Source organism: Ranitomeya imitator, chromosome 3, assembly GCF_032444005.1.
Source record: "Ranitomeya imitator isolate aRanImi1 chromosome 3, aRanImi1.pri, whole genome shotgun sequence".
In the NCBI taxonomy this organism is placed as follows: domain Eukaryota; kingdom Metazoa; phylum Chordata; class Amphibia; order Anura; family Dendrobatidae; genus Ranitomeya; species Ranitomeya imitator.
The window spans coordinates 612,900,891-612,913,336 of NC_091284.1; the positions used below are offsets into that span (position 1 = coordinate 612,900,891).

Consider the following 12,446-nt stretch of genomic DNA (forward strand, 5'->3'; position numbering starts at 1 on the left):
TGCGGCACGGTATCAAACGCTTTGGAAAAATCGAGATATACCACGTCCAATGACTCACCGTGGTCCAGCCTATAGCTTACCTCTTCATAAAAACTGATTAGATTGGTTTGACAGGAGCGATTTCTCATAAACCCATGCTGATATGGAGTTAAACAGTTATTCTCATTGAGATAATCCAGAATAACATCCCTCAGAAACCCTTCAAATATTTTACCAACAATAGAGGTTAGACTTACTGGCCTATAATTTCCAGGTTCACTTTTAGAGCCCTTTTTGAATATTGGCACCACATTTGCTATGCGCCAGTCCTGCGGAACAGACCCTGTCGCTATAGAGTCCCTAAAAATAAGAAATAATGGTTTATCTATTACATTACTTAGTTCTCTTAGTACTCGTGGGTGTATGCCATCCGGACCCGGAGATTTATCTATTTTAATCTTATTTAGGCGGTTTCGCACCTCTTCTTGGGTTAGATTGGTGACCCTTAATATAGGGTTTTCATTGTTTCTTGGGATTTCACCTAGCATTTCATTTTCCACCGTAATTCCACAGTAATTGATGCAAAAAGAGCCCCGACCAAGTATTGAATGCATTTACTGAATATACATTTCAGTAGGCAAACATTTCAGATTTTAAAATAATTTTTCAAGTTGGTGTTATAAAGTATTCTAATTTACTGAGATAATGGCTTGTGGGTTTTCATTGGCTATAAGCCATAATCACCAACATTAACAGAAATAAACACTTGAAATCGATCACTCTGTTTGTAATGACTATTTAATATGAGTTTCACTTTTTATATTGAAGAACTGAAATAAAGTAACTTTTTGATGACATTCTAATTTTGTGAGAAGCACCTGTAGTATATAGTGAGAAATATAAATGTAACAAAAATAAAATAAGAACAAATAAACCAATGATGAAAATACCATGCCCCCCCAAAAGCCCATATCAACGCAAACCCACAAGAATCGACATTGAGATGCATTCATACATTGTGGTCAAATCATGGTTTTTGCCGTAAATGCAAAAAAATCTTAAATTCACTTCAACATTTCTGTACCTGGATGAACATTTGCTGATGCTAAGTTTAAAGCTATGGCGAACATATCTATACAATGCTTAGGCTTCTTTCACACTTACGTCTTTTGCTGTCTGTCGCAATGCGTCGTTCTGTACAAAAAACGCATCCTGCAAAGTTGCCCGCAGGATGCGTTTTTTGCCCATAGACTTGTATTACCGACGGATCGCGACGTATAGCCATACGTCGCATCCGTCGTGCACTGGATGCGTCGTGTTCAAGGGAACGTTTTTTCGTACTTCGGATCCTGCAATTCCTACCGCGCATGCACAGCCAGAACTCTGCCCCCTCCTCCCCGGGACTTTACAATGGGCAGCGGATGTGTTGAAATACTGCATCCGCTGCCTACGTTGTGCCGAATTTTCACAACGTCCGTTGGTACATCGCGCCGACGCATTGTGACGGCCCTGTTCCGACGGAAGTGTGAAAGAAGCCTTAAAATGAATCTGTCATCAGGTGTTTGGTATGTAATCTGCAAACCGCATGATGCAGGGGTAGAGACCCTGATTCCAGGAATGTGTCTCTCACTTGCCTGCTTGGTGCAGTTTTGAATCACAGTTTTATCTGCTGCAGTTCCCTGAATGCTGAGCTCTCTATAACCCCGCTCACACCACTGATTTATTGCTTTGTGTGTACACTGTACATTGCTAGGTATCTGCTAATCAGTGGGAGTGGAGGGGAGGTTACAGAGAGCAGGAGGACCACATGGCATGAGACAATTAGTCCTGTCTTGATAATCTCCTGCTGATAAATACTGATTTTATTAAAACTACTACAAACTGACCAGTTAGTGACACCTCTGGAATTAGGATCTCTGCCCCTACATAGCAAAATTCTCCTAACCAAAGGAGTGAAGTCATGTAAAACTGATGTTTTTTTAAATAGTTTTTGAGCTTAATATTATTGTTTCAGCAAACTACATAAAGACAATGTGACAAACAAGATATCCCCTCTAATTTTTAATAATACTAAAGCGTTTAGTTTATGTTTATTAAAAAGTATTTTTGTAGAACTACAAAGTAATCACCTTTTATAAAAATGTACAGTTTTATCTGGACATCAAAGACCAAAATATCCCTAGATATCCTGAAAGGAGCAAGTGACAGATGGAAGGAGCAAGTGACAGATGACCACCAATCGGTGACCTGTTACTGGTCTGTAGTCCTTTGAATACCACACTGTAGATCGCTTAGTGCACATAGGATGCCTTGGTTCTCATTAGTGAGTCCTGTTTACACAGGACAATACACCACCAAGAACAATGATCTTTTGTATTGGACAAAAGATCTTTTCACCCCATGAATGAATGTTTTGCTCGGTCATCGGGTGATCGGCAGCCTAAGTACACAGCCAGATAACTGTGAAACTACCGTTTTCAACAATGCTCGTTCACAATTCTCTTTCAGTGTTTAACCCTCTTTAGTCTTTCATTTCTCTCCCTGTACAGGCTCTTAGAGGAACCTTTCTTCATGTTATCACCCACTTTACCAATTAGGAAGTGTATTTTATTTGCCTTGTATTTGACACATTTAGGGGGATGGGAAGGGTCTTTTCTATATACTATCTGACCGAAAAAAAAGAGCAGCAGCACATCCATTTATCCCCCTATGAATAATCATGACCATCGACAATATTTACCGGTTCTGTATTGTGGAGGGTTTGGGTTTGTTTAATTCTAATCATTGTCATTGTATGTGAGCATAGGCATAAGTAAGATATAAGAAGAGCACACCCGGAGCGTCTTGTTTTTTGTGTTAATACATATTGTACAAAATGTTGATTTTTACTGCAAAACGTAATTATTGCACCTATGATTGGAAAGTGCTGATTGGCATTTTCACAAAGTGACCGGTGTTTGTCTACTTTACAAAAGTATATCAGGATGGGAGTGTTGTATTCTTATATTTCTTCAAAATATTGCTTTTTTCATTAATATTTTTTTTTACTTCTAAAGTGTGAAAATAGTCTTCGTATCAAAATGGTTAAAAGGTGTCTGCAAAAAAATGACTGTTCAAACCAAGCACAACACCTTCTAGAGCACATTATTAGTTAGGGTATTAATTAGGGTAATTAAGAATCATATCTTTGGTTTCCAAATTCATTTCTGGAAATTGTTCTTTAATCAGATATGCCAATGAGTTGCACAGTGCACCCTTGGCATGGCCGAGTAGTTCAGTGCACCTTTCCAACTTCTTGTTTTCCATCTATGTATGCGATTCTCCATTTTGATTGACAGCTATGACTTTACAAAAGCAAAGAGGAGGGTGAAGATATACAGTAGGTGGGAATAATGTGCTGTGATCTGCTCGGCCACAGTAAGAGTGCACCAAGCATCTCATTGTGTATTGAATAAAGGGTACGTTCTAGAGAACACGGAAACAGTTTTGGGCCTAAAGGTAACATTTTTTTATTGTGGCTATTTTCTCTACAAGTTGCTGGGCTTGGTATGAATAGTCATTTTGTATTGCCAGACTCTCCTTTTGGAAATGTTTGCCGAAAGTGATTGGAATAGTTTTCTATTCCTTCCTTAGTCTGCATTCATGGCCTAAGGCTCTCCTGAACTCAAAAGTCTCACAGACATATTGAAGACGGTCATATAAAGACCGGCAGCAGGTCATTGCATAGAGATCCATAGTCGTTTGAATCCGGCCTGATGCCTACAGATTTAGCTTGTGTGGATTGCTGGACAAGCTTTTAGGGTATGTGCTCACGATCCGGAGTTGCTGCGGTTTGACACTGCGCCAGAGGCATAGCTAGGGTTTTGGTTCAGGGAGGGCGAATCTTCTGAGTGGGCCCCTAACCAGGTAACCTTGATTACAACTGGGTGACGCACTCTAATAGTGGATGTAGGAGAACCTCAGCAGATGACCGCGCTGTTACTGAAGATAATCTCTACACAAAGACCAACATGGATATTTCCTCCATATGGTCAGTTGTAGATACCAGCCCTGCAGAACATGTAAGAGATCACAGCAGAGTTGCAGATAATGACTTACCGCTGATGTCCTTTATGATGGAATCGTTCACTTTTCCCGTCTTTTCCTTCTGGCCCAGACCGACATGACAACTTCTTCCAGCAACGACTCAGCTACAGAGAATACAACAAACACGTTTCACTTCTCACATTCCAGCCCCATCACCATCTATTCCCAACCTGCACAAACTCCTCATCCTACTGATACCCCAAATACTGAGCCGCTGCTGCCGTATGTGACCTTATTACTGCACCCGATAGCCCAATACTGAGCCGCTGCTGCCGTATGTGACCCTATTACTGCACCTGATACCCCAATACTGAGCCGCTGCTGCCGTATGTGACCATATTATTGCACCTGATAGCCCAATACTGAGCCGCTGCTGCCGTATGTGTCCCTATTACTGCACCTGATACCCCAATACTGAGCCGCTGCTGCTGTATGTGTCCCTATTACTGCACCTGATGCCCCAATACAGAGCCGCTGCTGCCGTATGTGTCTTACAGCACCTGATACCCCAATACTGAGCCGCTGCTGCCATATGTGACCCTATTACTCCACCTGATACCCCAATACTGAGCCGCTGGTGCCATATGTGTCCATATTACCGCACCTGATACCCCAATACTGAGCCGCTGCTGCCGTATGTGTCCCTATTACTGCACCCGATACCCCAATACTGAGCCGCTGGTGCCATATGTGTCCCTATTACTGCACCTGATACCCCAAATACTGAGCCGCTGCTGCCATATGTGACCCTATTACTGCACCCGATACCCCAATACTGAGCCACTGCTGTCATATGTGTCCCTATTACTGCACCTGATACCCCAATACTGAGCCGCTTCTGCCGTATGTGACCCTATTACCGCACCCATACCCCAATATTGAGCCGCTGCTGCCGTATGTGACCCTATTACCGCACCTGATACCCCAATACTGAGCCGCTGCTGCCGTATGTGTCCCTATTACCGCACCTGATACCCCAATACTGAGCCGCTGCTGCCGTATGTGACCCTATTACCGCACCTGATACCCCAATATTGAGCCGCTGCTGCCGTATGTGACCCTATTACCGCACCTGATACCCCAATACTGAGCCGCTGCTGCCATATGTGTCCCTATTACTGCACCTGATTCCCCAATACTGAGCTGCTGCTGCCGTATGTGTCCCTATTACTGCACCTGATACCCCAATACTGAGCCGCTGCTGCCGTATGTGTCCCTATTACTGCACCCGATGCCCCAATACTGAGCCGCTGCTGCCGTATGTGTCCTTATTACTGCACCTGATACCCCAATACTGAGCTGCTGCTGGCGTATGTGTCCTCATTACTGCACCTGATACCCCAATACTGAGCTGCTGCTGGCGTATGTGTCCTTATTACTGCACCTGATACCCCAATACTGAGCCGCTGCTGCCGTATGTGTCCCTATTACTGCACCTGATACCCGGATACTGAGCCGCTGCTGACGTATGTGTCCCTATTACTGCACCTGATACCCCAATACTGAGCCGCTGCTGCCGTATGTGTCCCTATTACTGCACCTGATACCCCAATACTGAGCCGCTGCTGCCGTATGTGTCCCTATTACTGCACCTGCTGTGTGGTTCTCTGTGCCCTCTAAAGTAATGCCGGGTGCAAGTGCCCTAGAAAACAGTGCCCACATTTTGCCCCATAGAAAGTAATATTGTCCTGTGTGCCTCTTTGATAGTCACAGTAACCTGAGTTACAATAAGTGCCCACTTTACATTTAATAATGTCCCGAGTCTCCCCCCTGTACAGCTCCCCTATACAGTTTAATGCCCCCTGACTGTATAGTACCATCCACACAGTATACTGACCCCTTATTAGCCTCCAAACTGTTTGATGGCTCCAACACTGTATGATGGCCCTTTCACTGTAATCCCCACACTGTATGATGCCCCTTCACTGTAATCCCGACACTATATGATGCCCCTTCACTGTAATCCCCACACTGTATAATGGCCCCATAGATAACCTCCATATAGTATAATGTGCCAGATAGTCCTCAATATAGTACAAGGCAGCACCCCCATAGGCAGAACTTGTAGTATTAGACAGTACCCCTGTAGGCAGACCCTGTAGTATAAAGCAGCACCCCCATTGGCAGACCCTGTAGTATAAGGCAGCACCCAATAGGCAGACCCTGTAGCATAACACAGCACCCTCCATAGGCAGATCCTGTAGTATAAGGCAGCACCCCCCATAGGCAGATCCTGTATATAAGGCAGCAGCCCCACCCCAAAGGCAGATCCTGTATATAAGGCAGCACCCCCCGTAGGCAGATCCTGTATATAAGGCAGCAGCCCCACCCCAAAGGCAGATCCTGTATATAAGGCAGCACCCTCCCATAGCCAGATCCTGTATATAAGGCAGCACCCCCCCCATAGGCAGATCCTGTATATAAGGCAGCACCCCCCCCCCCCCAATAGGCAGATCCTGTATATAAATCAGCACCCCCCATGGCCAGATCCTGTATATAAGGCAGCACCCCCCAATAGGCAGATCCTGTATATAAATCAGCACCCCCCATGGTCAGATCCTGTATATAAGGCAGCACCCCCCCAATAGGCAGATCCTGTATATAAGGCAGCACCCCCCCAATAGGCAGATCCTGTATATAAGGCAGCACCCCCCCAATAGGCAGATCCGGTATATTAGGCAGCACCCCCCAATAGGCAGATCCTGTATATAAGGCAGCAGCACCCCCCCAATAGGCAGATCCGGTATATAAGGTAGCAGCACCCCCCAATAGGCAGATCCTGTATATAAGGCAGCACCCCCCCTTATAGGCAGATCCTGTATATAAGGCAGCACCCCCCCTTATAGTTAGATCCTGTATATAAGGCAGCACCATCCTTATAGGCAGATCCTGTATATAAGGCAGCAGCACCCCCCCTTATAGGCAGATCCTGTATATAAGGCAGCACCCCCCCTTATAGGCAGATCCTGTATATAAGGCAGCACCCCTCCTTATAGGCAGATCCTGTATATAAGGCAGCACCCCCCGCTATAGACAGATCCTGTATATAAGGCAGCACCCCCCCCCCTTATAGGCAGATCCTGTATATAAGGCAGCACCCCTCCCAATAGGCAGATACTGTATATAAGGCAGCACCCCCCAATAGGCAGATCCTGTATATAAGGCAGCACCCCCCCTTATAGGCAGATCCTGTATATAAGGCAGCACCCCCCGCTATAGACAGATCCTGTATATAAGGCAGCACCCCCCCTTATAGGCAGATCCTGTATATAAGGCAGCACCCCCCGCTATAGACAGATCCTGTATATAAGGCAGCACCCCCCCCCCTTATAGGCAGATCCTGTATATAAGGCAGCACCCCTCCCAATAGGCAGATACTGTATATAAGGCAGCACCCCCCAATAGGCAGATCTGTATATAAGGCAGCACCCCCCCTTATAGGCAGATCCTGTATATAAGGCAGCACCCCCCGCTATAGACAGATCCTGTATATAAGGCAGCACCCCCCGCTATAGACAGATCCTGTATATAAGGCAGCACCCCCCGCTATAGACAGATCCTGTATATAAGGCAGCACCCCCCCCCCTTATAGGCAGATCCTGTATATAAGGCAGCACCCCTCCCAATAGGCAGATACTGTATATAAGGCAGCGCCCCCCCCTTATAGGCAGATCCTGTATATAAGGCAGCACCCCCCCCCCCCTTATAGGCAGATCCTGTATATAAGGCAGCACCCCTCCCAATAGGCAGATCCTGTATATAAGGCAGCACCCCCCCTTATAGTTAGATCCTGTATATAAGGCAGCACCCCCCCAATAGGCAGATCCTGTATATAAGGCAGCGCCCCCCCAATAGGCAGATCCTATAAATAAGCAATAAATACTCACCTCTCTTCCTCCTTGTTCCAGCGGCGCGCCCTGCTTCTGCTCATCTACTGACAGCGGGCGCTGGGCGGTGACGTCATCGGCTAGTTGCCGATACAGCTCACCTTGCAATAACGGACGGGGGGCCCACTGCTGGCACCGGGCCTCCCCGCCTGCTCAGGGGCCCCATATCGGCAGAGCAGGGAGAGCTACGGCCCCCTCCGCCCCCCGGTAGCTACGCTACTGCACTGTGTACTTGTGCAGCATCAAACCCGCAGCTTCCAGCTATTACAGCATAGTGGATGGGATTTCAATAAATCCCATGTCCACTATGCATCCACAGACGCCCGCGGAGTCTGATATGCGGCACGTCTTTCCACACCACATGTCAGTTTCCCTTGCAGAGAAGAGAAATTGACATGCTGACATTCTCTTCAGCAATGGGATGTATTGGATGCGTTGAATCCGCGCAGTTTAGTGAGCACATGCGGATTTACCTGCATTCATTGGAAGGCAGCACTTTGGACGCAGCGAACATGCACTGTGTCCAAAGCGCTGCTACTTCCGGATCATGGATTGTCTGATCACCTGCAAAATGCTGTAATTCACCCAAATCACTGTCAAAAAGTACTCAAATAAAAGTAGTGCTCACTGCTCAGAGGCAATTGTCGTAGTGCCAAAGAAAAAAAATCATCTGCAATTAACGTTATTGCATTTATTATTAGCTTTACGGTGGACAGCGGATTAGTGTGACCCAGGGTACATGTGACTCGCAGAATTCAGTAACCATACTTCTTAGGAAAAATACTGGACATGAGACTGGAGAGCTACAAAGGATGCAGTGGTTACAGTTCAGCAGAATTCACAGTTGTCACAGCACATCCTTTACCGAGTTAGCAGATGAGAAAATGCTGCTTCTTTGTGGAGGGTTACATTTTCTCTTCAGGTGACTGCAACATAATACAAATCTGCTCTGATTATTGTTTTGTTTAATGCGTTTTCTCCCCTTTTTTATGAGTTTTTGCTGCTGTTTTTTTTCATGCATTTTTTTTCCTACTGCAGTAAAACTGGGAATCTGGTCTTTAAAAAGCAACTTCATTTTTTTAGGCTCCCCATAAAAACCTGTAAAAAAAAAATGCACCAAAATGTTCAACAGTGTCTTTAACGGTATGTGCACACAGTCTGTAAACACTGCGGACTTGCGCAGTGTCAAACCCACAGTGTCCACAGTGTTACAGCATAGTGGATGGGATTCCAAGAAACCCCATGTCCACTATGCGTGTACCAACTCCTGCGGCTTACCTGCGGAGAAGGACATGCGGCGCGTCTTTCTAGACCGCGGCATGTCAACTTATCTTGCAGAGATGCGAGTTTCTGCAAGATAAATGTCACCCGTGCAATGTATTGAACACAGTCATTCTGCATGGTTCTGTGATCACATGCGGAGTCACCTGCGTTCAGTAACCGGCAGTTCTTTGGACATAGCTGACATGTGCTGCGTCCGAAGCGCTGCTGATTCCTGAACGTGTGCACCTACCCTAAAGCGAACTTGTCAGCAGGATTTTGATAAGTAATCTACAGTGTCAGGATGGCGCTGTTATACTGATTAAAATGATACCTGGGGTGAAGAAATCCATCTTATGGCTCTTGTGAAATCAGTGTTAGAAATGTTCAGTTAATGAGATGCTTGTGCTTCGGGGCAGGACTGTAGGCAGAGTATCTTCCTGGGCAGGTCTTTCCTTGGTTTCTCTGGCTTAGAGAAAAAAGATAGACTCTGCCTACAGTCCCGCTCCAGAGTACAGGCATATCATTAGCTGAAAACGTTTAACAAGTACCACATTTCTTCACCCCAGTTATCATTTTAATCAGTGTAATACTACCAACCTGACACTGTCTGTAGTTTTCCTGCTGACAGGTTCACTTTAAACACAGTAGTCATGACATGAGTTTTCATGAAATTACTTCTTCTTTGATTTAACTGTTAAATGCAATGGATTTTCTGCAAATAAAAAATGTTGTGTTTATGCTACATGGGAACAAGGCCTAAGGATATTTTACATAATGCAGATTTATTGCAGAAGTTTGTTACGGTTTCATTCATATGATGGGTTTCCAGATGTCTTAGTGTTTTCTGTCTAACCAACCCATTCAGATGAATGGAACTAACGTTCAATCCTAGAAATTTCTTTAGCAAATCTTAAATGTTGCAGTCAGGTCGCTGATTTGTACAGTCTTTGTGACCTGATTTGGATGGAGAAAGATATAAGTTTTTAAGTTGGCAACCCATTTAATTTTAACTGTAGGAAACGTAATATCCTGTCCAAGAAAACACAAGGAAACAAAAAATTCAAAGACTTGTGTGTACTGAGCAATATGAAGACACGATGTACAACCTTCACCTTCTGTAGTCACATGTCTATGAAGACCGTAGTCTTTTCACTTGTTTCAGAGATATGTTAGAAATATTGCATTAGCTATGGTTGATAAGGTGGAACCCCACATTGGAAGTGTGTGTTGATGACATTGTGAGCTTCGAGACACGTGCACAATCGGTAGGTTTTGTGCACATGTTCTTACCATTAGAATAAGACACATACATGATAACTACCGATTGTACACATCTCAACGGGTGTGTGGGCCCATAACCACCATCGTCACTGCTCATTTCTGTTGCAGAAGTGAGCTACGCCACGAAACTTGGGATAGCCCCATTAACAACAAGCTATTTCTCCTTAGTTCAGCATTCATTATCGGAACAATATCTGCTGGTCTAAATACACTAAAGAGGCTGGTTTGTATATTGCCAAGCTCTCTGGCCCTTCCTCGCCCTTAGTTTAATGTCAGTTGGTTCATGAGCAGAAGACCTGAGGAATCTGAATAGCCAGCCGGTTAGCAATGTGAGCAATGTCTTGTTCACTTCAAAGTTGGATTAGCATTCTATCAAGAAAGGGAAAATCCACTTGCCTAAAATCGTCCGACACTGTTGTATAGCCTAGTCTCAGATATTATGTCTTGTTTGTTAAGGGGCAGATAAGGAAATCCCTAATATTGGGGATGAGTAACAAGATGACCTCTGCTAAGTAATAGGTAAAATATCTATACACATGCCTAATTCTTGTGCTTTCTTTCTATTCAGGTTTCCACAGTCATCAGTAGCATTCGTCAGGTTTCCAAGGTTGCCCTGAAGGAAGACTCAAAGCCAAACAAAGACAGTGAAGATGCCTTTTATAATTCACAGAAGTTTGAGGTTTTATATTGTGGGAAGGTGGTAATTGCCCATAAAAATGCCCCTTTAACACTTATTGATGACTGTATCGAGAAATTCTCTCTACACGAACGTCAGCGTCTGAAACTGCTGAGCGAGCAACGCAGTGTGGACTCCAGCTGTGACCTCACCTTGGCTGAGACTAACTTTCCGCTCTCTCCATCTGATAGTACATTTCAGGATCTGGACACTGACTCTAATGCCAATTCTGCCTCCAGGAACCATTCAGGGATATTTACAGTAGGTAGCCAAAACAATCTTGCTGGTATGCGGGTATCTTTTCCGGAGAGGATACTTGAAGACTCGGGCTTTGATGACCAGCAGGAGTTTAGGTCTCGATGTAGTAGTGTTACTATTCAGAAGAAGGGTTATGATGGAAAAGTACAGTCAAGAAGAAGACATGCAAGTGCACCAAGCCATGTGCAACCCTCTGACTCTGAGAAGAACAGAACAATGCTCTTTCAGGTATGTACAAATCTGGAATAACTCCCTGGAGGTTCTCTGTTTCAGCATTTTAGACATTGTATTTCTTCATGTTCTTGGTTTTGTTGTTCAACCACCAAACAGTAGTACCACAGGCTCATTCTTACATGTCCAAGAAATAGTAATTTCACGTATTCTGCTGTCATCTTCTTGCTCCATGCATTAGATAATGGGTGGAAGTATAACAAGTTATATCTGATTTCTAGGGCCAAGTTGCTGTGGTGCCTTGAAGACTGGGTTTTGTGTTGCCCTAGGCATTTTGAACCATCCAAATATTATGTGTTTCACCACAAATATATCAGGGCATAATGAAGTAAAATAGCCTGCAAAGGTTAATTTTCAAGCGTACGCAATAAAAGGGAGTGAAAAATCTGTTTAAAAAAAGCTCTTCTTCTGGAGGTCTCTTGTTGTTGAGCTGAAATGACAGTAGCAGCAGCGTTCTATGATCAGGTCATTGTTGTAGGACCTATAACAAAAATTGGACAACCCATTTAAAGGATTTAGTGGACACCTTTGGTAAAGGAGAATCATTTTTTTCCAAAGTGCACGCCTTTTTGGCTATTCAATAGGTTCATATTCAAATTGTTGGCTTTACAACCTCTATGTATCACAGTACACAGCTAGCTTCACAATGAGCTGACGGTGAATCTATGGCATGGTATATTCTTTATCAGTGTTCTCCTAAACTCTTCTAAATGCCTCTTCACCTCAACCAATAATTCAGAACTAGAGTTCATAATAACTCTCGATTGTTGGCTGGTTGGATTGTT

At 44.4% G+C, this 12,446-nt stretch overlaps 1 protein-coding gene across 2 annotated transcripts in view; it reads left to right on the forward strand.

Annotated features, from left to right (window-relative positions):
* TBC1D4 (TBC1 domain family member 4) overlaps positions 1-12,446 on the forward strand; it is a 241,368-nt gene that overhangs the window by 125,762 nt on the left and 103,160 nt on the right. For both annotated transcript variants that reach the window (XM_069758130.1, XM_069758129.1), the window contains exon 2: positions 11,065-11,658. In XM_069758130.1, the coding sequence (XP_069614231.1) occupies positions 11,065-11,658 (594 nt within the window). The remainder of the gene's footprint in view (positions 1-11,064; positions 11,659-12,446) is intronic.